Raw genomic sequence first — 25,982 nt, 5'->3', positions numbered from 1 at the left:
TTTCACTGGAAAAACATAAGATTGCTAGATATCGTATTGTCTATGAATGAATAGGTATAGAATTCTGTCCCGTTTTGTTAGAATAAACACAGCCTCCACCTAACCAGGTGCGGCCAAGATCGCTTGCTCTGGGACATCTCTGTTCAGCTAAAGCAGGTGGTTGAGGGGACGTGTAGGAAGTGGTTAAGTGCAGCCATTTTTAGGTGCTTTGGGAAGTTGACTTAAACTTAGCATGGGACAATTTTCAAAGTTTCTATTGATTCTGATTATTTTGGTGTATTTTTTTTTAAATCAGTCTATTAAAAGTTTATCTTCCAGTTTACCTGGTTGTGCAAAATGAAACAACAAAAAAGTTTTTTCTTAGAATGGAAAAAAAGATGTGAAATTTGAAGTTCATAACTGATCTAAGAATTTGTAAATTTTAGACAGACAAAAAGGAATTAGTACTTCATGTTGTGTATTCAAAACCTATATGCAATTATGTTAGCTACTAATATCTCCTTTCTCTGTCTTTTCTTTTTTTTTTAGGAAATAGTCTAGTAAGTTTAACCTGTCATTTATTTAGTCTTCATGGATTAATTGAGTACTTCCATTTAGATATGGTGAAACTTCGTAGATTTTTAGGTAAGTAATTCTAATTCATTTAGCAGTAGTAATAAGATGTTTACAAGAACTTTTAAAAATTTGGTATTAATTAACTATTGATCTAAAACAAACCACTCCATATTTAGTGGCTTAAAACAACATGCATTATTGAGCTCCTGGGTCTGTGGGCTGTGCATGCTGCTTCCGGTCCTGCTGCTCTCTGTGCGTCTGCAGCTAGCAGCCAAAGAACTGGGGCTGACCTGGCGCAGCTCTGAGTGGTCTCCTATTAAGTTAAAAGAATGCAGAGGACTTTGGCACCATAATAGATTCACATTAAGAACAAAAAAGAAAGTAATCTTTATTTTAAAACTAGGTTGGGGGAGTCCCTCAGCCTGGCCTGCTCCCTCTCACAGTGCAGGGCCCCTCTGGGGAGGTCTGACTGCCGTCTTAGGCCCACTCTCCGCAGAGGCAGGAGAGGCTCCCACCACCGCCTCTGTGCTTGCCAGCCGTGAGCCTGGCTCCTGGCTCCTGGCTGAACGGCGCTTCCCCTGTGGGAGTGCACTGACCACCAGGGGGCAGCTCCTGTGTTGAGTGTCTGCTCCTGGGTCAGTGTGTGTCATAGCAACTGGTCGTCCTGCCATTCAGTCGATTTACATCTTAGGGTTTTATTATATAGGATAGGATAAGCTGAGCTTGTTCAAAGTGGTGTTCAGTTTCCAGAGAGAGCTGGTGACCCTGGCCCCCTTCACTTCCCACCTGTGCCAGCAGCCGGGCGGGGCAGGTGGAAATGGACTGCACCTGGGGTGAGAGCTACGGAGCCTCGGAGCCCAGGGTTGGGGCCTGGGGAGGAATTGGGATGACTCTGCAGTCAGGTCTACGTCAGCCACGATTTCCTGACAAAGATGCTACGTCTCTGCCCTTTTCTAAGTGTTTGAAGGGTAAAACTTTAAAGATGGGGTACATTGCACTTAGGTCTCTTAATTTGACAGTAAACTTGAAAGATTATTTGGAATATGTTTAAACGTGCAGGGTGGCATTTACCTAAGACTGCTCTGCTTAGGGGAAAGTTGAAGCTTTTCACCGAATAAAGAAACATGTTAGGAAAAAATTGGTAGCATAGCATGCGGAGTCTTTCTTTTTTTTTTAAAGGAAGAAGACAATGTTTTCTTTCCTCTTAAGTTCTAAACTAAGATAAATTTATTACCTAGCAACTGTTTAAAAATACATTTTTACTGATTTCAGAGAAGAAGGGAGAGGGGGAGAGAAAGAAATAATCAATGATGAGAGAGAATCACTGATCAGCTGCCTCCTGCACGCCCTCTACTGGGGATTGAGCTGGAAACATGGGCAATGTGCCCTTGATCGGAATCGAACCTGGGACCCTTCAGTCTGCAGGCTGAACCAGCCAGGGCTTGAGAAACTTTTAATGCACATTTATTTATAAATCGTATGCCTGTGATACTGTACTAGTATATTATATAAATTATAAAACACATACAAAAATAGATGGTACAAAAGTACTTAAAAGGCTATTTTAAATGATGGGTTTAAAGTAAATACAGAATCCCAAGTCTTTTTCCCGCTCACGGATGGATTGCAATCACCACCTTGGGGCTGGCATGTTCCTCAGAGACCTCTAGGTTTTAGCATGTCTTGCTGTTGGCCCCCCACCCTCCATCCCCATTCAGGTTCGCTGGCACCACGGGTAGCTCTCCCGCTGATTCTGGCCCACCTTTTTGTGATAGCATAACAGACACAGAGGGAGAAAGAAGATTAGCATCAGGTCCATCCCTACAAACTGAAAAACAAATTCCAGGTCCAAAACCCACCGCGTGATGAAGTGCCCACAGGGTCACTTTCATAGACCCAGTATTTGCACTGTTTCAGTGTCATAAAGATTTTTGTTCACTGATGAATTTCTAGTACCACTTAGAACAGTATCTGGCACAATAAATACTTGTTGAATGGTACTTTTTTACTAAACTGAGATTCTTTTGGTCTCTCATTCACATTTTAAAAGAGAAAGTATTTTATAATTTTGACATGAATAATTCCTCATTTAAGTTTCAAAGAAGCCTGGCCAGTGTGGCTCAGTGGTTGAGCATCAGCCCATGAACCAAGAGGTCACCAGTTTGATCCCAGGTCAGGGCTCGATTCCCAGTAGGCGGCATGCAGGAGGCAGCCAGTTGATGGATGATTGTCTTTTATCATTGATGTTTCTATCTCCCTCTCCCTTTCTCTCTCTAAAAATCAATAAAAACATACATTTTAAAAAAGTTTCAAACAAGTTATGAGTCAAAATGGTATTGATTCTTTAGGTGTCCATGTGAGTGTGGGTGGTTATCATCTCTCTGAACCTGAATAGTTAACTGATAGCCACATGGACAGTGTCGGTGGGAACTGTGATTATCACAGTTTACTTGTCCATGCCGCCATTTACCATTAAGGGGGGGGGGCTTTCCTTCGTTGCAGTTATGATTCAAGAAGATTACCACAGTCAGAACCCGTACCACAACGCCGTCCACGCTGCGGACGTCACTCAGGCCATGCACTGTTACCTACGAGAACCCAAGGTGAGATGCTGACATGACAGCAGGTGACAATCCTCAGAGCGTCTCTGCTTTATTTCAAATACTTTTCCCTAAGTTAGTGACTTGACTCAGAATCAGAAGTTTCCTTCACAGGACTGAGATCTAGCGGGATCAAGTTTCCAAAACAGGCTGTATCTGTAGGCGCAGCTACTGGAGAATTGGGGGGGGGGGGGGGGGAGTGCGCTGAGGGAGCAGCTGCAGGAGGCCCAGCGAGGGCCAGATCCCTGGGGCTGTCTGACACCCACCCGCATTGACGCCTGCCCCTGAGGAGTAGGGAGCTGGCTGCTGTGTGAACATGAACGCCTGGCGCTGCTTCAGGGCTCCTCGAGGGGGCGGGCACACAGTCCTGGGTGGGGCGGGTGGGGCTGGGAGGGCCGCTTAGAATTAGAAGGACTGGGGTCTGGGGTCCAGTGCGTCAGGAAGCTGCGCAGGGAGAGGAGCCGTGGAGGGGAGCGATGGAGGCTGCGTGGGCAGGCGAGGCAGGCGGTAGAGCTGGAGGCTCCTGAGAAGAAGGCAGGAGAAGGAGCGTGTTTGGGGCGGGGAGGGTAGAGATGGGACTTCCGGTTTGAATCTGGAGACAGATTTAAAAAATACAGATTTTTAAAGCATGGCTCACTAATGAAGAGGAACGAAGGCACATATTTGTGCGATATCCAAATGGGTGCCTGAGAGACAGGTGGTAAGAGTCTGACATATAGGAGAGAAATCAAACAGAACTTTTAAAGATTGTTTTCTTTTCATGTTTCTCATATTAATGATTCACTCTTTAATCTACCTGAGATTGTTTGATGTCATGTGTAATCATACATGAATTTGTTTTTAGTTTAATTCTGGATCGCTGGATTCTCCAGGATAGTACATATCTATTCTTCTGCCACTTCCCTCTGTCGTAGTTACCGTAAGAATATAACATTTGCATGTTGCTTAATTATTTGTTGACAAGATATCCACAGCCTTGCCCACATGCTCTGGGTTGGGAGGGGAGCTTGCTCTGTGCGCAGGGTGCTCCAAGAGTGTGCCTTCGTTCCTCTTGATGAGTGAGCCAGGCTTTAAAAGTCTATTTTTTAAATGCTGTCACAAATCCTGAAGAGGAAATAATTTTCTTCAACAACTTCTCCCCATTCTTTGAACTTCTCCACATACCAGTTATAAGCAATACAAAAATAAATAATAAATATTCTTGGCCTTCTGACAGCTTTCAGTTTTCCAGGGGATTCAAGCCCTTAGATGTTGAGTTTTAGTTCTCTTTTTCAGACTGAAATGAACTTGACACAAGGGATGGAAAAAGATTCATTCTGGCATAGAAAGAGAATATTAAAATTGGAGTCAAAATTTATCTAAATTAAAATTTTTCCATTTTCATCTTTATCATGTGTAATGTATGTTAGTTCAGTATCATGATCTGTAAGTAAGTGTACCAACGTTGGTGGTGTATGATCACATTGTTTTACTGCCAGGGCGCAGGGTCATGCAAGGTTAGAGAGCATTGACCTAACGCTCCCTCAGGAAAAGCACGCCGTGCTGAGTGTTACCACGGCCGGACGTGTGAAGTGCTGTAGGAACACAAGTCAGCCCTGGCCAGGGAGAGGCTGCAGGCAGCGAAGAGGGGGCATGGGGTGGTCAGGGGAGTTGGGCCTGAGATGAGGAGCAGTGGCCCAGTATTGAGAAGGGATTCATGAAAAGCAGACGATACATGTAGCAAGATGGCTGTTTTTTATCACTGAAATTTTCAGTCAGGTAACGAACTTTTTTCTGTGATTATTTTATTGTATCGAGTAAGATTAATAATGATGATTCGGAGCAGCAGTGTAATTGTTACCTTGCAAGATTGCCTTTTCTGATGTGTGCACATTGTGTTCGCTGTTCTGAGTGTGCCATCCACTGGGAGAGGCTTGAGTTCAGACTGGACGAGGACTCTGCTCTCTGATGACCCAGTAGCCTCTGTAGACAGTGGGGCCTCAGAAATAACCTCATTTTTAGATTCTTAATTGGGATCCAGTAAACAATTGCTGGTCAGCCTCACACGGGGCACCACTTCGCCGGGGCGGACCGGCAGACCCTGAACGACGGATGAATAATTACTCTAATACACGTTTCTGTGAAAGAGGGGGCTAAGGTACTGCTTGGCTATCGCCGCCAAGTAGCCCTGTTCGCCTGCCTCCTTTGCCTTTTATTGTCGTAACAGCTTGATCTAAAATTAACCTCTAGCTACAATCAGCAGGGTAAGTGTCCTTGAGAAAGTATATGCTTCTACACGGTCGGGTGTAAAAGACTAAACAGAGATTCTAGCAAAACACCCCAGGGATGGGACTTGTTTAGAAAAGTCCGGCTCCCCTCAGAGACCTTTCGGAGAATCCTCCTTACAGACATTCCGACCAAGTTTTGTGCTTCCCCACAGTCTTCTATAATAATAAAAGCATAATATGCTAATTAGACCAGACATCCTTCCGGACAACCTTCCAGATGAAGCCGGGACTGCGAGAGAAGCCCGGGTCCCGGGTACCAGAGGGAAGCCGGAGCCGGCAGCCGGGGGAGGAAGGCCTACTCTTGCATGAATTTGGTGCATGGGGCCTCTAGTTGGTTGATAAAAATCTGTTAAGAGGGTAGATCTCATGTTAAGTGTTCTTATAATAAAAAATATTTAACCTCATAGGTCTTTTCTGTTTGCTGTAATGGCTGTGGTAATAAAAACATACAAACCTGTGTTTATTGCTTCAGAACTATTCTTTTTTTTTCAAATATTTGAAAAAGCCATCTTTTTTGAGATGGCTTGTACTTTGCCATTGTGATTAAGCTTGTTTAAAATGAGGCTGTGGAAGAACGAGCTGTCCGATCTGCCCTCTCGGTGTCTGCGGAGGCCAGCCCAGCAGGCCCTGGCGGCTTTAGCGAAGTCTGAAAACCAGGACGGGAGGGCACTGGCAACACTGCCATTTTGGGGCTAATTGAAACCTGTTGCAGTGGGACAGAGTTGATTTCAAATATGACTGTAATTAGTCTTCTTTTGTCAACTTCAGCTTGCCAACTCCGTAACTCCTTGGGATGTCTTGCTGAGCTTAATTGCAGCTGCCACGCATGATCTGGATCATCCAGGTGTTAATCAACCTTTCCTTATTAAAACTAACCATTACTTGGCAACTTTATACAAGGTTAGTGCCATTTTATCATCAACATTTAATATTCTTGCATTCCTGAAAATGTTTCATGTTTTCAAGAAGTGAAAGTGGTTAACAAATGTTAGGATTTTAACCAGATTAATATTACTCCCAAATAATTCTTTATGTTCAGAAAGAGATTTATTACCATTAAATAACTCAGATATGCTTTTTTTTTTTTTTTTTTTTCTTCTGTAGAATACCTCAGTCCTGGAAAACCACCACTGGAGATCTGCCGTGGGGTTATTGAGAGAATCCGGTTTATTCTCACATATGCCGTTAGAGAGCAGGTAGGCTGGATTCAGACAGATTTAATTTGCTGTAAACAATGAAAATTAACCTGGCAAAACAATTTTATAAGGTTTAAAATTACATTATTATGTTCAAGTGTTCCATAATTTTCAGGTTTTGGGGGAGGGGTTGTTAAATTTAACGGGTAAATTATTTTATTTTAAAAATTTATATAAAAATTTTAGTAATTTAAACCTGTTCTACAGTATAGTTAATAGGATATTCTTAGTGAATTATTATGAAAGATCATCCCATGGATTTGAGTACTATATAAAACTCACTCCAAACGCACAATGGCTCAATCACAGTTTACTGCTTATTTATATAAATAGTATAACATATTTCCATTTTGTGCTAATTTAAACAAAACCTTAAGTTCTAGAAATAAATAGAAAGTAAACATTCTGTATAATAAATAGATTTATTAAAAATAAAGCTTCAAAACTGTTAAGAAGTAAAAATCCTGCAGCTATAGGTCACTTCTGGAGCTATAGGATAAAATAATGACTGGAAAGAACAGAAAATACTAATTTTTTAAAATAGATCATTTAATGTTAAGCAGGCCATTGAAAGCCTAATAAAGAGCATTAATGTGAATGAGCCCAACATGACGGAGGTTGCTAACAAACGCTCATGTCATTGCCCGTAAGCAAAGGTTTAATATGACTGCCTCACAGAGAAGATGCCTTAGGAAAACCCTGTCAGTGGTTATGTAAACCAAGTAATTCTAGCAAAAAGGCGAGGCATGAAACTGGGTATTAAAATTTAAGTTACTATCACAGTTCTTTCCTTTTTCCCTTTCATGATTTAAAAACTTGAGTGTTTTGTGTAATGACCATAAGAAAAAAGCTGGACTTTATTTTTTATTTTTTTAAACTCTTTATTCATGGATACCATTTGGAGTTATGACAGTACTTCCGGTAAGTAAAATTATTTCTTGCTGAGTACAAATATAAAAGTTGCTTAACCATACAGTCTTTGTATACAGAAAGTATCTTTTCCTTGACTAAGGTAGATTAAAATGTGTGCTTTGTTATGCCTTTTAATCATGTTTTGCATTTGATAATGAACCCCTGTTAAAATTCTTAGATTTAATACAAGTAAAAACTGAAACAGGAACTCTATACAACAGCATTCTTTGGATGTTGTTTTTTTTCTGTATTTCAATATTGTGAGCCTTTTAATTTATTGACAGCTCTGATCATTATACAAAGATAATGTTTGCTATGGCCCATTGAAATAAAAGGCAGGTTTTTATTTTATTTTATTTTATTTTAATCCTCTCCCAAGGATATGTTTATTGATTTTAGAGAGAGCGGAAGGAAACGGGGGGGGGGGGGGAGTGAGAGAGAGGGAGGGAGGGAAAGAAAGAAAGGAAGAGATAGAGAAAGAAAGAAAGAAACATCTATGTGAAACACTGATAGGTTGCTCTGGCACATGCCCCAATTGGGGATGGACCCATAACCTTTTTGGTTTACAAGATGACGCTCCAACCAACTGAGCCACCCAGCCAGAAAAAAAGCAGGAATTTTTTTTTTTTAAGTTTATTTCTCCTGTTATTTGATTTGAGACAGTTTTTTTTTTTTTAATATCATGGTTTTTTTGTTTGTTTTGTTGTTGTTATTCCTCATGAAAGATTTTTTCCATTGATTTTTAGACAGTGGAAGGGAAGGGGAGAGAGACAGACAGACATCGATGTGAGAAAGGCGCATCGATTGGTTGCTTCCCATGTGAGCCCCAGCCAGGGCCAGGGATTGAACCTGCAACCCAACGAGCCCTTTACCAGGTAATCAAACCTGGGACCCTTCAGTACTCAGGCCAGTACTCTAACCACTGACCCACACCTGCCAGGGCTAAAATACCATTTTTTAAAATATATTTTATTGATTTTTTACAGAGAAGAAGGGAGAGGGATAGAGAGCCAGAAACATAAATGAAAGAGATCGATCAGCTGCCTCCTGCACGCCCCCCAGTGGGGATGTGCCCGCAACCAAGGTACATGCCCTTGACTGGAATCGAACCCGGGACCCCTGAGTCCGCAGGCTGATGCTCTGTCCACTGAGCCAAACTGGTTCGGCATATATATAAACTGGTTCAATATATATATATATATATATATATTTTTTTTTTAATTTATATTAACATGTTACCTTTTACCTTCCAGAAAATTTGGGTAGTCATTTAGATGATTGACTCTTGAGTATACATATACAGCTATATACAACTGCTGAACTATACATATATACATATAATTGAATCTAAACTTTCTCAAACATTTTGGTGGGATTTCATCAGGATTTAATTGGACATTTCAGTCAAAATATCTATAGGAGTCGGTTGTTGGATGGACTCTTTTCCCTCCTTTTGAAACTTCCTTCTGCTTTCCAGATCTCAGGCACCAGGAAAGAAACCCAGAGTTGTTTACCCTCAGCACATCCCAGCAAAGAACTTTCACAGAAAATATACCAATCTTATTGTTTTTTTATAGGCAAATAATCCCACCTTGGCTGGAAAAATAAAAGGCACTGTTTTGAGGATGTTTGCATATTAGTATTTCTACAAACTCTTGGTTTTAGTTTTGATTATTTTAGTAGTTTTTTTATGCATTATTTAAAATTCATTTTTTGTGATAGGTTAAAAGTTGTGTGGCAAATAGAATATATTAGGGCTCTATAAAGTTTTCTGAATATTAAGTTTAAGGAAGAAATTAATAAGTAACTATTTAATTGAAAGTCTTGTATTTTCTTTTTATATTTTTAATTCCAGGAAACAAATGGAGACTCAGATAGGTGCTCTGATACTGGCCACAGACATCAGTCGCCAAAACGAGTACCTGTCGCTGTTCAGGTCCCATTTGGATAGAGGTGACTTATGCCTGGAAGATGCCAGACATAGGCATTTGGTTTTACAGGTAAAACGGGGCTTGGAAAGATTCTGTTTCTGGGGTAAATCATGTGACTATTAGACTAAAGATGAAATATTCTAGTGTCGTGTTCAGAGTGGTTACGTGACGTCTGAGAGATTGTGGGGTTTCCTTCCCGGAGGGAGAGCCCCCTCCCCCGGAGAGCACCGTCGATTGGCATTGTTCACACTCGGGATTCCTAACAAAAACAGGTTTTGCAAGAGCATTTTGTTTTAATAAGTTCTCACTTATTAAAGTTTAAGAAAAGAAATTGACAGGAATTGGGTAATTATTTGTAACTTCCTGGTTACTCCAGGCCATGTGCTCAGCTGTACAGTTACGTTTGCAGTCTTGCAGCATTTCTGGAGAAATGGTTGGTAGACTTAATAGGGTCATAAAAGTAACATAAAAAATGAATTTTCTGTTGCAGTATTTTCTCTTTTTTTAAAGGTGTTGTTTTGCCACTATTACCTTTGGAATTTTACTTTTTTCTTAAAACAACATTACTGTTTTGCTTGCTAGATGGCTTTGAAATGTGCTGATATTTGTAACCCGTGTCGGACCTGGGAATTAAGCAAGCAGTGGAGTGAAAAAGTAACAGAGGAATTCTTCCATCAAGGCAAGTTACAGTATTGAATGCTAATTAATCTACTCAGCTCATTTGCTTAGCATCATATGAATAAAATAACTCGGACATTTATAGGAGGCTAGTGGTAGATATTTGATATTTTTAGTGACAATTTACAGTAGATGCACAGATAACCAATAACGAACAGACTGAGCATGTTTTGTAAATTAGCAGTTCTCTTCAAATCGTCAGATGTGTGTGCCTGCTTTTATGAATCGGCATCCATCAGGTTGGAGATTTTGCTGACCTTACCCCTCCTGTCCTGTGTGGATGGCGTGGCCATATAAGACATTTTTGTGATTTAAACCCAGGAACCAAGGATCTTCATTTCATGCACCTTCCTTTTAGAAACCTAGGATTTAAATTAAAATGCTGGCAGAACCACATGTTGGGGTAACACACCTGGTAGAAGTCTTCCCCCTCCATTAGAGATCGGCTTTGCCATTTGTGAGTGACGCGGAGGACCACCTGGGAGGCTTTCCTCCCGGGGAGTAAATGCGTTGCCTTTTTCTAAGGAACGGACAGGCGAGCTGTGGGCTTCAGTTACAGGCGGTAGGTGTGCTCCACAGTAACAGTCTGTCTCTCGTTAATTTCTAGGAGACATCGAGAAGAAGTACCAGCTGGGTGTGAGTCCATTTTGTGATCGTCAGACTGAATCTATTGCCAACATCCAGATTGGTAACTATACGTAGATACGGGCCAGTTAGAAAAGTGCCACTGATTGTAACTTTGTCAAGAAAAAGAGACACTTGAAATATAGGATATTACGATTATGCTCATTTAAACAATCTAAAATTTTAGTCTTGTCTTATTTTGCTCTTATAATTACTCTCATTTGACTATGGGTTGTAAAACATAATTTTTGCAGAACATGTAACAGCTCCTTTTTTGAGCGTTCTAAAGTGGAAATACGCTTTTGCCTCGTGGAAGCTTTTTGCATAATTCTGGGGCATGAAAAGGGGACCCCTGTGCTGAGTGTGATGTGAGAGCAGTTGGCACTGCCTCCTCCTCTTGGTTATCACGGCCGGGTGGTCACAGTACCTCCTCCACCTCTCGCACGGGCCTTTTGAGATCTCGCCTCGATTTGTCCCTTCAGTCTTCGCCCCAACAACTTGCCCTCATTTACCCAGAGCAGCCTAGGACCCTCCAGGGGCCCCCACGTCCACGCTGCGCCTTCAGCCTCATGGGCTCCTTTTCCTTGTCCTGTCCTCCGGGCAGGCAGCGTCCTCTCCCGGGCTCTCAGGGCCCTCCTGGCCTTTGTGATGTGCCCCTGAGCCAGCGCTGCAGCAGGGCTGAGGCGCTGAGAGCCATGAGGGACCGTAGCTGGAGGAAGAAGCATTAGGAGGCTGCTGTGATGGGCGCTGTGCAGTGGTGGCAGGAAAGACAGGCGTGGGCCGGGCGTGTGGGGTAACCCAGCAAGGTTTCGAGGAATGACTAATTTTGGTCGCTGGTATGCAGTAGGGCCTTTGAGAATTGGACTGAACATAGTGAAATGTGTACACAGATTTTAGAAAGATAAAGTTTCTAGAAAGTCAGAAGATAGCATAATACTGTGGCATAAGACTCTGAAAAGAGGACTGCGTTAGGCTCAGATTCAGAAATGTAATTCCTGTGTCACGGCAAAGGGTCCCGTGTGGAAGACAGTGGGTAGTATCTGACTTGCCTGCGGAGGGATGGTGGAGATGAGTCTGTGGGAAGGGGGTGTGGCACAGACGGGGGTGGGGGAGGCGGGAACGCGGCTCAGCCAGGAAAGCTTAGGTTTTCAGAGGGTAAGACAGGACGTAGATCTGCTCTGGCTCTCAAGGAGACTTGTCTTCAAATGTGAAAGAATAGGTGGCATGCAGGCAGAGGGAACGGAGGCCAGGGGAATGGGTCGCCAGCTTACTCTAGCTACTCTGAATGGCTTTGCCTAATGGGAGAACTTGCAAATGAGATTTCTAAAAGATGTAGTATTTAAAAGGGAAAAGGAGCCAGATACCTTAAACCAGTGGTTCTCAACCTTCCTAATGCCGAGATCCTTCAATACAGTTCCTCATGTTGTGGTGACCCCAAATTTCATTGTTACAAATTGAATATAATTAAAGCATAGTGATTAATCACAAAAACAATATGTAATTATATATGTGTTTTCCGATGGTCTTAGGCGACCCCTGTGAAAGGGTCGTTCGACCCCCAAAGGGATCACGACCCACAGGTTGAGAACCACTGCCTTAAACTGTTCCGTAGGTCTTGTCAGTGTTGGAAAATTCTGGAGTGGATTATCAGAGGGGCAGGGATAGGTAAATGATAGTAATAGTTCACATCTCCTGACTCCATAACCACCACAGAACAAGTGATGCTGGTATTCTCTTGTTCAGATAGTTTGTTTGCCCAGTTAATACAGTTAACAGGGGTTGGGCTTTCTGATGTCAATCCCCAGGTAAAGGGGGCTTAGGAAGATTCTAGTTCTGCGGTAAGTCATGTGGCTGTTAGAACAGGTTCTGTGCTTACTGAATCAGGTCCCAGTGATTACTGGGAGCCAGCACAGTCAGTACATAGAAGTCATGTTTCATTAATAGCGTTTCCTTCTGTGATGGGAATACTAGTTTTCTTGACCGAGAATATCACGTACTGGTAAGAGCAAGGCATTTGGCCAGGCGTCCATAGGGCCTGCGCGGATGCTCGAGTGAGTGGCTAGTGCGGGTCAGCGGATTCACAGGCGGCTGAGCAGCTGGCGGAGCCCTGCCCTCCGCGCAGGTGCTGCATGGCTGTGTCCATGCCCCAGCCTATTCATTTTTATCAGCTACTTAAGACCTAACATACATTTTCGGTTAACACAGAGCCAGAAGTGGTAGTTAATGTGTTTGATATTAGAGGCAACCATTTGGAAGGAGGAGTCATGGGAAGCCCGTGATCATGAGGCTCTGCGTTTGGTGCAAAACTCCAGCTGCTTGTGCCTGAGCCCCTGGAAGAGACGGCGCTGGGTGGCTGGCCCTGCCTGGCCCTGGTGTGAGGACGGCACCCAAAGCTGCCGTTCGGTGCTGTGGAGGCATCTTTTTGTGTTTGTCTCCTTCTCACAGAACGAAACTCCTTGAGGGCAGATCTGTGGCCTTATTCACTGCTCTACCCCGGCCACCCAAGACAGTGCTGGCACATAGTAGGTTCTCAGCTGCTGTGTGTGAGGGAAACAGAAGAAGTGGAAGAAAGCCTTATTTCTGACCCGGCTGCTATTTCAGATTCCAGCACTTGTACACTTAAGGAAAGTCAACCATCAGACCATACCTGACTTTTCTAATTAACAGTATTGGGTGCTGCCTGCTCTAGTGAGATTTGTTGGATGAATGGAACCTGTGTTTTCTATGGTCAACTTGGTCTTTTGCTGCAAAGACAAGGTTTTAGAGAAGAAAAATTAAAAGCTGGCTTACACAAGCAGTGATAGAATTTGGATGTACATTTTCCCTTTCCTTAACAGATCAAAAGTTAGGAAGATAGCCCTAACCAGTTTGGCTCAGTGGATAGAGCATCGGCCTGCGGACTGAAGGGTCCCAGGTTCGATTCCGGTCAAGGGCATGTAACTTGGTTGCGGGCACATCCCCAGTGGGGGTGTGTGCAGGAGGCAGCTGATCGATGTTTCTCTCTCATCGATGTTTCTAACTCTCTATCCCTCTCCCTTCCTCTCTGTAAAAAATAAAATATATTTTTTAAAAAATGTTAGGAAGATAATGTTATTTGTTTCTCCTAATATACATTATTTCATTGATGAGGCATTTTCTGGGAGGCTTCCCCTCCGCCCGCCCCCACCTCCCGGTGTAAGATACTCTGTTGCATTAAATCAGACATAAAGTACACTGGAGATGCAGACAGTCCTGAAATCACTCCTTTTCTGACCATGAATTAAGGAGATCAGTATAGGAGGTATTTATAAAGTAGGACCCTGTTACACTTTTGATGTCCACTTTAATAATTGCTTTAATCTCCTCTGTTCTTTTTAGACTCATAATTTTTGACAGAAATTTGGGCTTATGTGATTCTAAGTTAAATAAAAGGGCTTATAGTCCTAACCAGTTTGGCTCAGTGGATAGAGCATCGGCCTGGGGACTGAAGGGTCCCAGGTTCGATTCCGGTCAAGGGCACATACCTTGGTTTCAGGCTCCTCCCCAGAATGGTCCCTGGTCGGGGTGTATGCGGGAGGCAACCAATTGATGTGTTTCTCTCACATCGATGTTTCTATCTTTCCCTCTCTCTCCCATTCTCTCTAAAAATCAATGGGAAAATGTCCTCGGGTGAGGGTTAAAAAAATTAAAAAAATAAAATGTCTTATTGTAATCAGACTAGGTGTGAAGATTATCATCCCTGCGGCTGTAAAGAGGGTCACCCCAGCTCCCCTGCAGTTCTAGCCTCGTCCAGCAGTGCTGGCGTAGCCCCCTCTTGGCCTCCAGCCGCCTCCTGGCGACGCCCCTGCATGGCGCTTCCCCGTCCTCAGCCAGCATGGCCTCCGTTTGCTTCCATAAAAGGACGCGGTTGTGCAGCTGAGAGGAGCCATCAGAATGATTTGATATATTTGTCAGTTCACCCTTACTTTGCTTAAGAAATAGATTCTTCAGAAAAGACTTGTAAATTTATACACAAAAAACCTTTTGAAAAATAAGGTTTAGGTAACATTGGAACAGGACTTGAGAGTAAACACTGTAGAGACGTTTTAAAGATAAAGTTTCAGCCTAGCCAGCGTAGCTCAGTGATTGAGCATCGACCTATGACCGAGGAGGTCACAGTTCGATTCCCAGTCAGGGCACATGCCCAGGTTGGCCGGCTCCATCCCCATTGTGGAGCGTGCAGGAGACAGCTCGTCAGTGATTCTCTCTCATCATTGACCTTCCTATCTCTCCCTCCTTTCCTCTCTGAAATCAATAAGAGTATATTTTTAAAAAATAAAGTTTCAGAACATACGTTGATACCTTTTTCTCTTTTTTTCTTAAGGTTTTATGACATACCTAGTGGAGCCTTTATTCACGGAATGGGCCAGGTTTTCCAATACCAGGCTGTCCCAGACGATGCTCGGACACGTGGGGCTGAACAAAGCCAGTTGGAAGGGACTGCAGAGAGAACAGCCCAGCAGTGAGGACAGCGAAGCTGCACTCGAGGAGCTGAACTCATAGTATTACCTCAGGAAACCGGTTGTCATAACCCAGAACCGGGGACAGGCTGCCTCCTGGAGGTTAGAAGGTGGCATGGGGGCTGGAGGTGAGGGAACTGACTCGGCTGCAGGTTTCCGGGTGGATGATGCCAGGATTTCCTCTGCCGGCCACTTGAACCCACTTTTTAATTATGAGGCCTGAACACAGCAATATGGATGCGGCCCGCGTGTGAAACCTGATCTGCAAAGCCTGCAGGCGTGACTCCAAAGGAGACGCAAAGGAAGTTCTGCTGAGTGCCAGGTGTTGCTCAAAGCATCTACTCTGCGAACATGAAACTTGAACTGAACCTTTCAGCAGAAATCTCTTGGAATCTAACCAGTCTCATGCAGCCTCGTGTGTCTGTACCTCCCTCTAAGGTCTCTGAAAAATGGAAATGTGAAGTGCCCAGCTCTGCTGCCTCTGGCCAGACTTGATGTTTACAAATCCACTCTGAAATACTGGTTCTACATTTGCCTTGGAGCATAATTGCTAAGGAACCACTAAGAATTTTAAAGATCAAACTTTCAACTGCAGCTCCTTCCCCCTGGTTTGCCTTTCTTCTCCTTTGGATGCCACCAAGCCTCCCGTTTGCCCTGGTTTTATTTGTGCACTGAAAACCGTGCACTACCACAGCGTGTGCCACGCTTTCCCGCCAGTGCTGTTTGGCAGTGCCCTCTTTTTAACGCTTAGTTTTAATTTGGGCGGGAGGGGCAGAGCACAGTGTCCTAGCTGTATTATGATTCCGCAGTGGAGACATTGCATGTTGTTTTCACTCCTGTACACTTGACCTGCACATGCAAGAAAAGGTGGAATGTGTAAAACACCATAATCAGCTCAGGGTATTGCCAATCTGAAATAAAGTGGGATGGGGAAGTGTGTCCTTCAGAGCAAGGGTCCTAAAGCCCCTTTCGCTGCAGTGAGAGGTATGTTGTGTGTGGATGGGCGGATGTGTGTCTGTGTGCATGTTGTGCATGTGTGACTGTGCATGTGTTCTATTTATCCTTGTGGGAGAGGATTGGACATGGACGCTTTTATTTATTTTAGAATGTGACGTGAGCAGCCACACTGGGGGCGGGGGCGGGAGCTGTGACAGATTGCTCCAGTTGCCTTAAACTATGCACAAAGCTAAGTGACCAAACTTCTTGTTGTGATTTGAAAAAAGTGCATTGTTTTCTTGTCTCCCCCCCTCCCTTTTTTGATGAAACGTGACCCTTTGATGGGCCTTTTGATGTGAACAGATGTTTTCTAGGACAAAAACCTAAGGACTAATTTTAAACTTAAAACATTCCACTTTTGTAATTTGTTTTAAATTGTTTTATGTATAGTAAGCACAACTGTAATCTAGTTTTAAGAAAAACCAGTGCTTTCTTTTAGTTCAATTGTATTTCCCTTGTTACTGTAAAAGACTGTTTATCAATTATGTTTACAGTTTGTTGCAACAGCCATTTTCTTGGGAGAAAGCTTGAGTGTGAAGCCATTTGTAAAAGGCTTTGCCATACTCATTTTAATATGTGCCTGTTGCTGTTAACTTTTGATAAATAAAAAGCTACCTTTTCACATTTTATCTTTGATATTTACCTTATAATCCTTTGGAAATCATAATGCTAAATTTCTAGGAAATCAAAGCTGTAGCTTCTTGGCTGTAGCATTCACACATCAGATGTGTATTCAGGCAGAGCTGGGTGCAGGCACAATCCTCTGGGGTGATCTGCACCTCACCGCTGAGCAGGCTGAGGCCCTGGTTACCATGTCTGCTCAGAGGCCAGCTTTTGAGCCCAGACCTCTCGACCCCACACAGCCTTTTGTTCCCACAGTTGGAAATTGCATAAGACTCAGCACCTCTTGCAAGTACTGCAGTACTACTTACTTGTATTGGCCTTTTTATAGTAATAAGAAATGGCCACTTAATTTTACTTGATTGATATCAACGTAAGAAGGGTTCCACTGGGCCTCTTCTTTACAAGTCCAGTTCCATACAAGGGATGCAGTGCTGATTCTAAAATCCCATTGTCATTATTGGCATAGAAGAGTGACACCCAATAGAAATATAATGTGAGCCACATAAGTGATTTTCTTTCTTTTTTAAAAAATATTTTATTGATTTTTTTACAGAGAAGAAGGGAGAGGGATAGAGAGTTAGAAACATCGATGAGAGAGATCAGTCAGCTGCCTCCTGCACACCCCCTACTGGGGATGTGCCCGCAACCAAGGTACATGCCCTTGACTGGATTTGAACCTGGGATCCTTCAGTCCTCAGGCCGAAGCTCTATCCACTGAGCCAAACCGGTTTGGCTAATTTTCAACTTACTAGTAGCCACATCTAAAAAAGAAAAAATATCATTTATTCCAATATGATATATATATGTATTTCAATATGTAATTATCAAAAGCAATTGGAGGTTTAAATTTTTTTTTGGTACAGTGTTGGAAATGTGGTATTTTACACTTACAGTGCATCTCAGTTCATACTAGCCACATTTCAAATGCCCAATATCCACGTGGGGTAGTGGCTACCATATTGGACAGTGTGGGCACAGAAATCTGATGGTGGCAAAGCTGGATGTTTCTAAGAAAAGTCAACTGGCCAGTCATGAGATGGTATCACCTTGGTAAATTGGATGCATCCAAGATTTTTTATTATTATTTCAGAAAAGAAGGGAGGGAGAGAGAGAGAGAGAAACATCAATGATGAGAGAGAATCACTGATCAGCTGCCTCCTGCACACCCCTGAGGATCGAGCCCACAACCCGGGCATGTGCCCGTGACCGGAATTGAGCCCAGGACCCTTCTGTTCGCAGTCCAATGCTCTATCCGTTGGGCCAAACAGGCTAGGGCTGCATCCAAGACCTTTAAAGCTTCATATTCCTGGTGTGTCAGCACATGGAAAGTGGAACTATCTCATAGCAAACTCACATGGACAAAGCTCACAGTAACTGATGTGTTTAAAAAGTGTTAATATTTAAATTTACAATGGGATATGTAACTGTCAATCATTCTCTCCCTTTAGGCAGATCTTCTTGGGAAGCCAGATTGTGATCAGCCGGTTACTTGGTGAGCATGGATTCTGAGCAAGGGAAGCAAGTTGCCTCATGCATCCGTCTCCCTGTGGGGCCATCCCTGCTGATGCCGTGTTTATGGAACAGGGTTCCCTCTTCCTGTGGACGATGCTAGAGGTTCTCTGCCATTCGCTGCTTCACATCAGCTTCTGATTGGCACTTTCAGTAGATATGTCAGTACCTTCAGCCTTGTCTCCTTTGAACTGGCCTGGGCTCCCATCTGCCTGTGTCTGGTCAATTGCTTTTGCTCTGATCCACTGTTTCTTACTGATATTCAAAGGATTGTTTTATTTCCACTCTCAGGGGGAGACTTCTCAGTATTGCTCTCATTTCCTGCCTAACACATAATAAACTGTTTTTGTTACGTTACGTATATGTGGGAATCGCTGTCTATACTGCTTTTTAACATATGACCTATGTTCCTTGAGCATTAATTTTCTAGAAAAATTTGAGAAAACAGTTCAATAATTTAGAAGATCACATTTGAAATAATTAGCTATATTATGGGATGGAATGCAAAATGTTAAAACAGGAGACTTCAAAGAATTGTTGAGCATAATGTAGCCACCCATTGGGGCTCCAGGCCCAATTCTCCATTTGTGGGGGCATCTGCTATGCTTGGGGGTAAAGGCCCTTGGAGAGAGAATTTTGGTGAGCCTCAGCTGAATGAGCAAAGATCTGGTTCCTGTCAGTATTTATACTCTGTAAATGTGATGGTTCATAACGATTCTCTGTATAAAAAAAACTATTTTAAGTCCTTTGCAAACCTGGGAAATATATTTGTACCTAACATACAGGTTTAGAGGTGCTAAGAGTTCTTTGAAGATTCCTGTAACAGTCTTTTTCCAAAATGCTTTCTTGTCTCTTAAAGCTTTCACTTTTCTTAAAACCTTAAAACTTTCACATCAGAGATTTACAATGTTTTCATGTGTACTTTTTTAAATGTATGAATATTTTGTTTAAATCCCCTCCTAATCAGTACCTCTTTGCTTGGGAAAATATATAATGACTGATAGCGACTGTGCATTTAGTAATGTTTTTAAATAAATGTGCATATTAAACACCATTGGATCAGCAGACATTGGAAGCAAAAGTTTGTACAGGTATGTGCAAGATATGAGCCACTCCTTGCTTGCTGTGGATCTGCAGACAGCCTGTCTTCTGGAAGGCCCCAGAGGTCCACAGTGGAATGACGGGGGTGAGCTGACTGGAGTGTCTGGGGCAGGGGGCGGGAGACAAGTTCTTCTCCATCTTGTCTGGTGCTCAGCATAGGGCTCGCGTAAATTGGGCCATCAGTAAGTGGTTGTTGGATAAATAACTTGGTGGTTTAATTATGTTAACTTTTTAGCTATCAAGAGAAATTATACTGAAAACTAGTCTGTTTATGCTGAAGTTATGTGGTAAGCAATACCCAAGTTCCTGTTGTGTGCAGAGCACTGCGCTGGATGAAATAAAGGTATTAAAAGTTCCAGAACATGGTCTCTGTTATCAAAGTGTTTTGGGTGACAAACTGGTGTGTGAAGTGTTTGTTACTCAATATGGCAGGTTTCCACATTGTACAAATGAATGCAAGGTGTCAGTGTTTAGAATAAATGGTTTAGTTCATTAATTTTCTTCCATATTGTCTGCTTTGTTTCCAATGCTTTCTAATCATTTTCCATCTCATTTATTGAATTCTTCAGCTCCAGAATTTGGTTATTGTCTCGATCACTTTGGTAAAGTACTTCTGTTCACTAATTTTATTCCTGAGTTCCTTAAACTGCCTTTCTGAGTTTTCTTGGATCTTCTTGGTTTTTGTCATGACTGCGATTTTGAATCCTCTGGCATTTAGATCACAGTCTTCCATGACTTTGAGTTTGATTGCTGAAGAATTGTCATTTTCTTTGTTACTGTGTTACCTGGTTGTTCATGTGATTACTGTGTGGTGCATCTGAAGTAGTGAGCACCTTCCTTATTTCAGGATGATACTTAAGAGGTCTTTCTTTCGTTTCAGGAGATGGCTGTTTGTAGGGCAACTTTGTCTCTCACCTGTGCTACTTACACCCCTGCAGTGGTGGTGGTGGTGATGGGGTGTCCCTGCTGTGTCTGGGTCACCTATGGAGGATGACATGGCTTGGGGTGGGGGGGCAGATTTGAGAACCGTGGCACTGTTCTCTGGTTCCCTATGGTCAGGAGCCATGGATCCATCTCTGCTGCTGCTACAATCAAGGGAGGGAGCCAGGTTTTCGGGCACCAATGCTGCTTCTGCCTCTTATCCTCCCTGGGGGCTGGACCCCAACTTCTCCACCTCTACATTAGCTGGAGCTGCTGGCTTAGCCCCAGTGGCAGGGGAACCAAGTCTACAGGCACTGTCCCTGCCCTTCCCCCCATCCTGCCTCCCCTGTAAACTGATGTGTGGGTCTCGTGGGTGTGCTAGTGTGTGGAGCAAAGAAACCTTTGTTGGGTTACAGATGTCCAAACAGGTGCAGATTTCAGAGGAAATACAAAGGAGAGAGAGAGGGAAAGACAGAAATATCCATGAGAGGAACACATCGATTGGTTGCCTCCTGCAAGCGCCCCGACCAGGGCCTGAGCCAGGAGGAGCCTGCAGCCGAGGTATGTGCCTCTGACTGGAACCGAACCCGGACCCTTCAGTCCGCAGGCTGTCACTCGAGCCACTAAGCCAAACTGGCTAGGGCACTATGATTTCTTAAAAATCTTTATCTGAGGATGAGGATATGTTTTTATTGATTTTTTTTTTTTTTTTAAAGAGAAACACCAGTGTGAGAAACACCAATCGGTTGCCTCCAGCCCCAACTGGAGATTGAACCTTCAATCTAGGTATGTGTACTGACTGGGAATTAAACCCACAACCTTTGGTGCACAGGACAACATTCCTACCAACCTAGCCACCTGGCCATGGCTGAGATTCTTGAGCATAAATTTTACGTTTATTGTTGTTGTTTTTTTAAATATATTTTTATTGATTTCAGAGAGGGAGTGCGAGAGAAATATTGATGACGAGAATTATTGATTGGCTGCCTCCTGCTGGAGATTGAGCCCACAACCTGGGCATGTGCCCTGACCTGGGTTCAAACTCTGACCTCCTGGTTCATGTCAGTGCTCAACCACTGAGCGACACTGGTCGGGCTGTTTGTTATTGAGCCATATCCTATAAAGAATCAGGAGACTGCATGATATCCCAAGTTCTTTATTTTAGCTGAAATTTATATATCTAACTTTCCGAAGGAAGTGCCCTTAAAGGAATGTTTAAAGTTCCTAGTCAAACATTTGAATTTTCACCTAAGAATCATCACAAGATAGGGGGTTTTCCATTGTGGGGAACAGAGACGCCCTCAGATTTCTTCAGGCTTCCCGGAACTTTGTCCTAAGGATCCGTGTTTGTGGGAATGGAGACAAACCTGTGAGAGCTGCTGGGAGCCAGCCCTACGGTCTGGCTATTCTAAGGTGCAGCTGCTCATTCCTCCCACTCATCTGGCTTTTGTCTCTTCACCTTGATTTCTGCTTAAAAAGGCAGCATAAAGTAGTTTTGAAAAGTTTTTATAGCTAGACAGACCTGGGTTTGGGTTTTTGTCATTTATTAGCTGGAGCTCCTTAGGCAAGTTACCTAATCTTTTAAGTGGCTTCCTAACCTGTAAAATTTGTTTAAGAGTAATGTATTGACACATAGTTAAGTGCCAAACAAATGCCTAATTCATTTCCTCGTAATGTTTTGTAAAAATGGCTCAGGGACATACCTGTCCTACATGACATCCTAATTTGAGCTCCAGGTACCAACAGCCCTCTGTCCAAGTTTCCTGTTCAAATGCCTAAGGAGACTCTGATTAGACCAGCTTATCAAAGCTGTGTTCCTGGTCACCGACCAGTCTGAAGGTTACCAGGTATTCCTTTCCAGAAGGGAAGGGAAGGGAAGGCAGAGGTTCGGATGCTGGGCAGTTTGCATTCGAGTGGGTCAAGGAGTATTCAGATAACCTGACCCCCAAGATCAGTCTCATGTGTTCCCCTACCCATGTTGCTAACACCAACATTTCAGATGACTTCCCTACCAGAGTAGTTCTCACCCTTTAATAAAAAGCAAACCTGGCCCTTAGGCAACAATAACAGCAGACTTTCCACAGCTCCAGTAAAATCCTGTTAGGAAGAGTCTGGCCTTGCTCCCAGAGTAAGGCTTCTCCCGTTAGGAAGAGAGCGGTTATGAGGGACTGCCCTGTGGGAGCTGCTTGGTGTGGAATGGGAGGCACCATTTGCTTTCCTTGTTGTTTACCTTCCTGAGAATGTCTACATGACACTCATGTTCTCCTCCAACCTTCTGTGACTTCAGAAGGGGCCGGAGCACCTGCCAGAGGAGAAGTCTGAGAAGTTCCCACTGTGGGAACATTCAGGCATCTAGCACACAGGAAGTGGGTTAAGGACGACAGTCTCACAGGGAAACACACCATTTCTGGATCCTTATTTGGTGATGCTATTTTTATTATCTGTTCTCAAGTGATTGCACTGGTACCAATAAAGAACTAGCCTGCTTACAAGATTGACAAGGAAGAACTAAAAAGAATTTTAAAAAAGAGGTTTAGTGGAGGAGCTCAGAATGTTGAATCTCTAAGACAAGAAGGGGAAAGGACTCAGGAATGGCTGAAAGCCCATGAGAAATAATTGTGACAACAGTCATTAAACCAAGCATCTTGCTCTGCCTGGCCATGCTGGAGCTGACTTTATTGGGTTAAAGCCTGAAAGTTTAAACTTCCATCAGCCAGATTCTAACCCAGAGATTGTCTATTTTTAGGTAAGTTACCAGGAGGATGGTTCTTTCAAAGTACTTGTTCTTGGTATTTGTACCTTTTGATGTTTTATTTACCACTTACTCACAGGAATTCACAAGAGGACAGGCTTTCTCTACAGAAGAGCCTATGACCTGGGAGACAACTAGAACTAAAGACTAAGTCCTCCACCCTAAGCCTGTGCAGGTGCCAGAATTCAGTCTACTGGAAACCAGTGACCTCGTATAAAATGATGTAAGTTACAACTTATTTAGCATTCTACTAGAGTGTGTTCAAAGTCATTATTTCATTTAATCTCAATTTTTTGAACTGAGCATTATTCCCATTTTAAAAACAGAGGTGTGACTTGGCTGGGATCACATACCACGGATCATGTATACTCCAAGTCCAGTCTTCTCTGACTCAGACTGTGTGTGTGTAGTGAGCCCTGGACTAGTCAGAATTATAGTAGACAAAACATTATTATATAAGTTACTTAACTTTAAAGCCTCAGCTATAAGATGCAGAATTAAACTATTTTTAAGATCATTCACTTCTGTATTGTGTTGGAAGAGAGAACCAGAAACTGAAGGCGGAGGGCGCAGGCAAAAAAGAGATTACAGCAACCCCAGAGGTGATGGGTGGAATGCTGAGGAAAGTCACCCCAAGTGACTGCCCTGTTTTAACGCTGAAATCCCTTTGACAGAAAAGTGAATGAGGGACAACATAATTTATTCTAAGAAATACATTACCACTTGAAAAACGTAGAAAGCAAATGACGCATAAGCTCCTGTGTAATATAAAAGAATCTTACCTATCATAAAAAAGAAAAAAATATAGTCCATGGACAAAGTTTTCTTTATTTCAAAACAATAACTTCCTTCTATTGGAGCACTGGCCAAAATTCAATACTGATACAAATGTAAATTTCTTAGGTCAAAATATGTGTGTCAGGTGAACTTTATGAATTTCGTTTAAGGGCAGAATTTTTAAAGCATATGAAACAATTAGAAACAATGTACATCAACAGCAGTTCAAATTTAAGCTGAATAACCAAACCATGTAAATTATCTCAACTAATATTTGCTAACATCTAAAACATTGCACATATTTTCAATAACTTAAAAGTTAGGGTCTTATCTGCTCTTTTCATCTCCCACCCCGTACAGGAAATACAATTTTAAATACTATTTACTCATGGTAGGAGATTTCGGCATTAACTATAGCTGAGTTTAACAGAAATAATCATGAAGATTTATCAAGTATTTAAAAATGATCACTTGTAGCAATTCATTAGAAGCACTAGGTAAGAAAGACAGTTCTCCACTTTCTAATAGCTAAGGTTTATGACACATAATGTAATTCAACAGAACAGCATTCTGACTGATGATGAACACCTTGTAAGACATGTTTTTGCCTATTCAGTGTTCCATTTTAAAGCTACTTATTTTACCAATGTTAAAAGTTTTAAATTCCATTATGCCAACAATTTCCAGAAGTATTAACTTAGTTAACAAGTCGTTTTTATGATGTCATTTATTAAACTGAAAGAAAAAGATGGAATATTCTGGGTTTTATTTGAAAAGAGATTTAATTTAATTCAATGCTTTGATTCCTCCCTATTTGCAAACTACCTTTTCTTCCTCAGAATGGATGGCAGTGAGCATTATCTAGAGTTCCTACTCAAACCCCATCTCCAAGAAAATGTGAGAGGAAATCTAAGATTAAAGTTCTGTTTGAGGTAAGAAGATTCCAATCTCGTTCTAACAATATTTCATTCCAACAGACTGTCACGCCAGCTCTTCTGTCAATGACTAGTAAAATGGTCAAAGAAAACAAATAGCAGCACCCTCATTATATAATTTTACATAGACTGCCTATATCCAAATATATGCATATGGGACATTTGTACAGATAATTAGTGTTAAGAGTTGAAAACGTCCATCTACAAATGTCCTTTCTTCATTCTGAAATCCATATAATGTTTTCAAAACTGGAAGCCTAAACATCCTGACTATTCACTAAAAACATATTACATCAGAATATAAGTATGTTCTGGAAAACTTCAGAACTGGCCTGATAGAGTGCCTTTGCTAGTGCTTAATCCTCTAGGTAGAGTTAAAAGGAGACTACTGAATGTTAAATTCAGGTATTTACTAAACAGTGTTGATTTCTATTAGCCAAATGGGCCTAACAAACCAACAGCTGAACCAGGTTTCTCAGGAATTTGAAACATTTTCAATTAAAGCCTTCATTTTTCCTGTAGACTTCAACATGTGTGGCCCAAACTGGAAAACAAACAAAGTATAAATAAATATATTGGTTCATATAAAAATAATGATATACCCCTTCCCAAATATAAATCAAAGGGCTGGTATGTTCTAAATGAAAAAAAAAAAAGCCAAGCAGTCAGATATTAAAACTTTTATGAATTGACAGGTTGTTAAAAACATCAACAGAATGAAAGGCAAAGAGCTGACCAAATTGCTTCCTAGAAAAGTACAATCAGCAAGCTCTAGCTCAGTCCAATTCTACTTCTGTGAGTAAAAGAAGAAAGTACCACAATGTTTTCTTTTCAATGTCTATGAAGACTTTCAAAGATGCTAGAATTTCTAAGATACCTGTCTCTCTGGACCAGGTAAGCAGGTGTCCCCCAGGACAGTAACTTGAATAAAAGGAATGTACAGAGTAAGAATTGAGCAGATTTTATGGGAGCCTTTCTCCACCTATGACACATCCTGCAAGGCCCAGGTCAACTCAGCCTCTTCAGTAGACTTTCACAGGGCACCCGCCCTAAGAGAAAATGATCTTTCTTTACTTTGAATTTCTATATATCACAACACATAGTCCAAAGATATCAATTTTATTTA

At 42.2% G+C, this 25,982-nt stretch overlaps 2 protein-coding genes across 14 annotated transcripts in view; one reads left to right on the top strand and one right to left on the bottom strand.

Annotated features, from left to right (window-relative positions):
• Positions 1–25,982, top strand: part of PDE7A (phosphodiesterase 7A) — a 108,463-nt gene that overhangs the window by 77,651 nt on the left and 4,830 nt on the right. For 6 of the 11 annotated variants that reach the window (XM_036338386.1, XM_036338380.1, XM_036338384.1 and 3 more), the window contains 8 exons: positions 529–624; positions 3,058–3,158; positions 6,191–6,322; positions 6,527–6,618; positions 9,386–9,530; positions 10,044–10,140; positions 10,747–10,827; positions 15,106–16,866. In XM_036338386.1, the coding sequence (XP_036194279.1) occupies positions 529–624; positions 3,058–3,158; positions 6,191–6,322; positions 6,527–6,618; positions 9,386–9,530; positions 10,044–10,140; positions 10,747–10,827; positions 15,106–15,284 (923 nt within the window). In that variant the 3' untranslated portion in view covers positions 15,285–16,866. Of the gene's footprint in view, positions 1–528; positions 625–3,057; positions 3,159–6,190; positions 6,323–6,526; positions 6,619–9,385; positions 9,531–10,043; positions 10,141–10,746; positions 10,828–13,208; positions 13,286–15,105; positions 16,867–18,309; positions 19,815–23,223; positions 23,368–25,982 lie in introns of those variants that run through there. The other 5 variants (XR_004972497.1, XR_004972499.1, XR_004972498.1 and 2 more) reach the window with 5 other exon arrangements.
• Positions 17,498–25,982, bottom strand: part of MTFR1 (mitochondrial fission regulator 1) — a 65,760-nt gene continuing 57,275 nt past the window's right edge. For 2 of the 3 annotated variants that reach the window (XM_036338389.1, XM_036338390.1), the window contains one exon: positions 23,953–25,400. In XM_036338389.1, the coding sequence (XP_036194282.1) occupies positions 25,332–25,400 (69 nt within the window). In that variant the 3' untranslated portion in view covers positions 23,953–25,331. Of the gene's footprint in view, positions 17,623–23,952; positions 25,401–25,982 lie in introns of those variants that run through there. The other variant, XM_036338391.1, reaches the window with a different exon arrangement.

Source organism: Myotis myotis, unplaced genomic scaffold (genome assembly GCF_014108235.1).
Source record: "Myotis myotis isolate mMyoMyo1 unplaced genomic scaffold, mMyoMyo1.p scaffold_m19_p_16, whole genome shotgun sequence".
Taxonomy (NCBI): domain Eukaryota; kingdom Metazoa; phylum Chordata; class Mammalia; order Chiroptera; family Vespertilionidae; genus Myotis; species Myotis myotis.
Note: the sequence above shows the minus strand (reverse complement) of the source record. Positions and strands in the feature narration are given on the sequence as shown.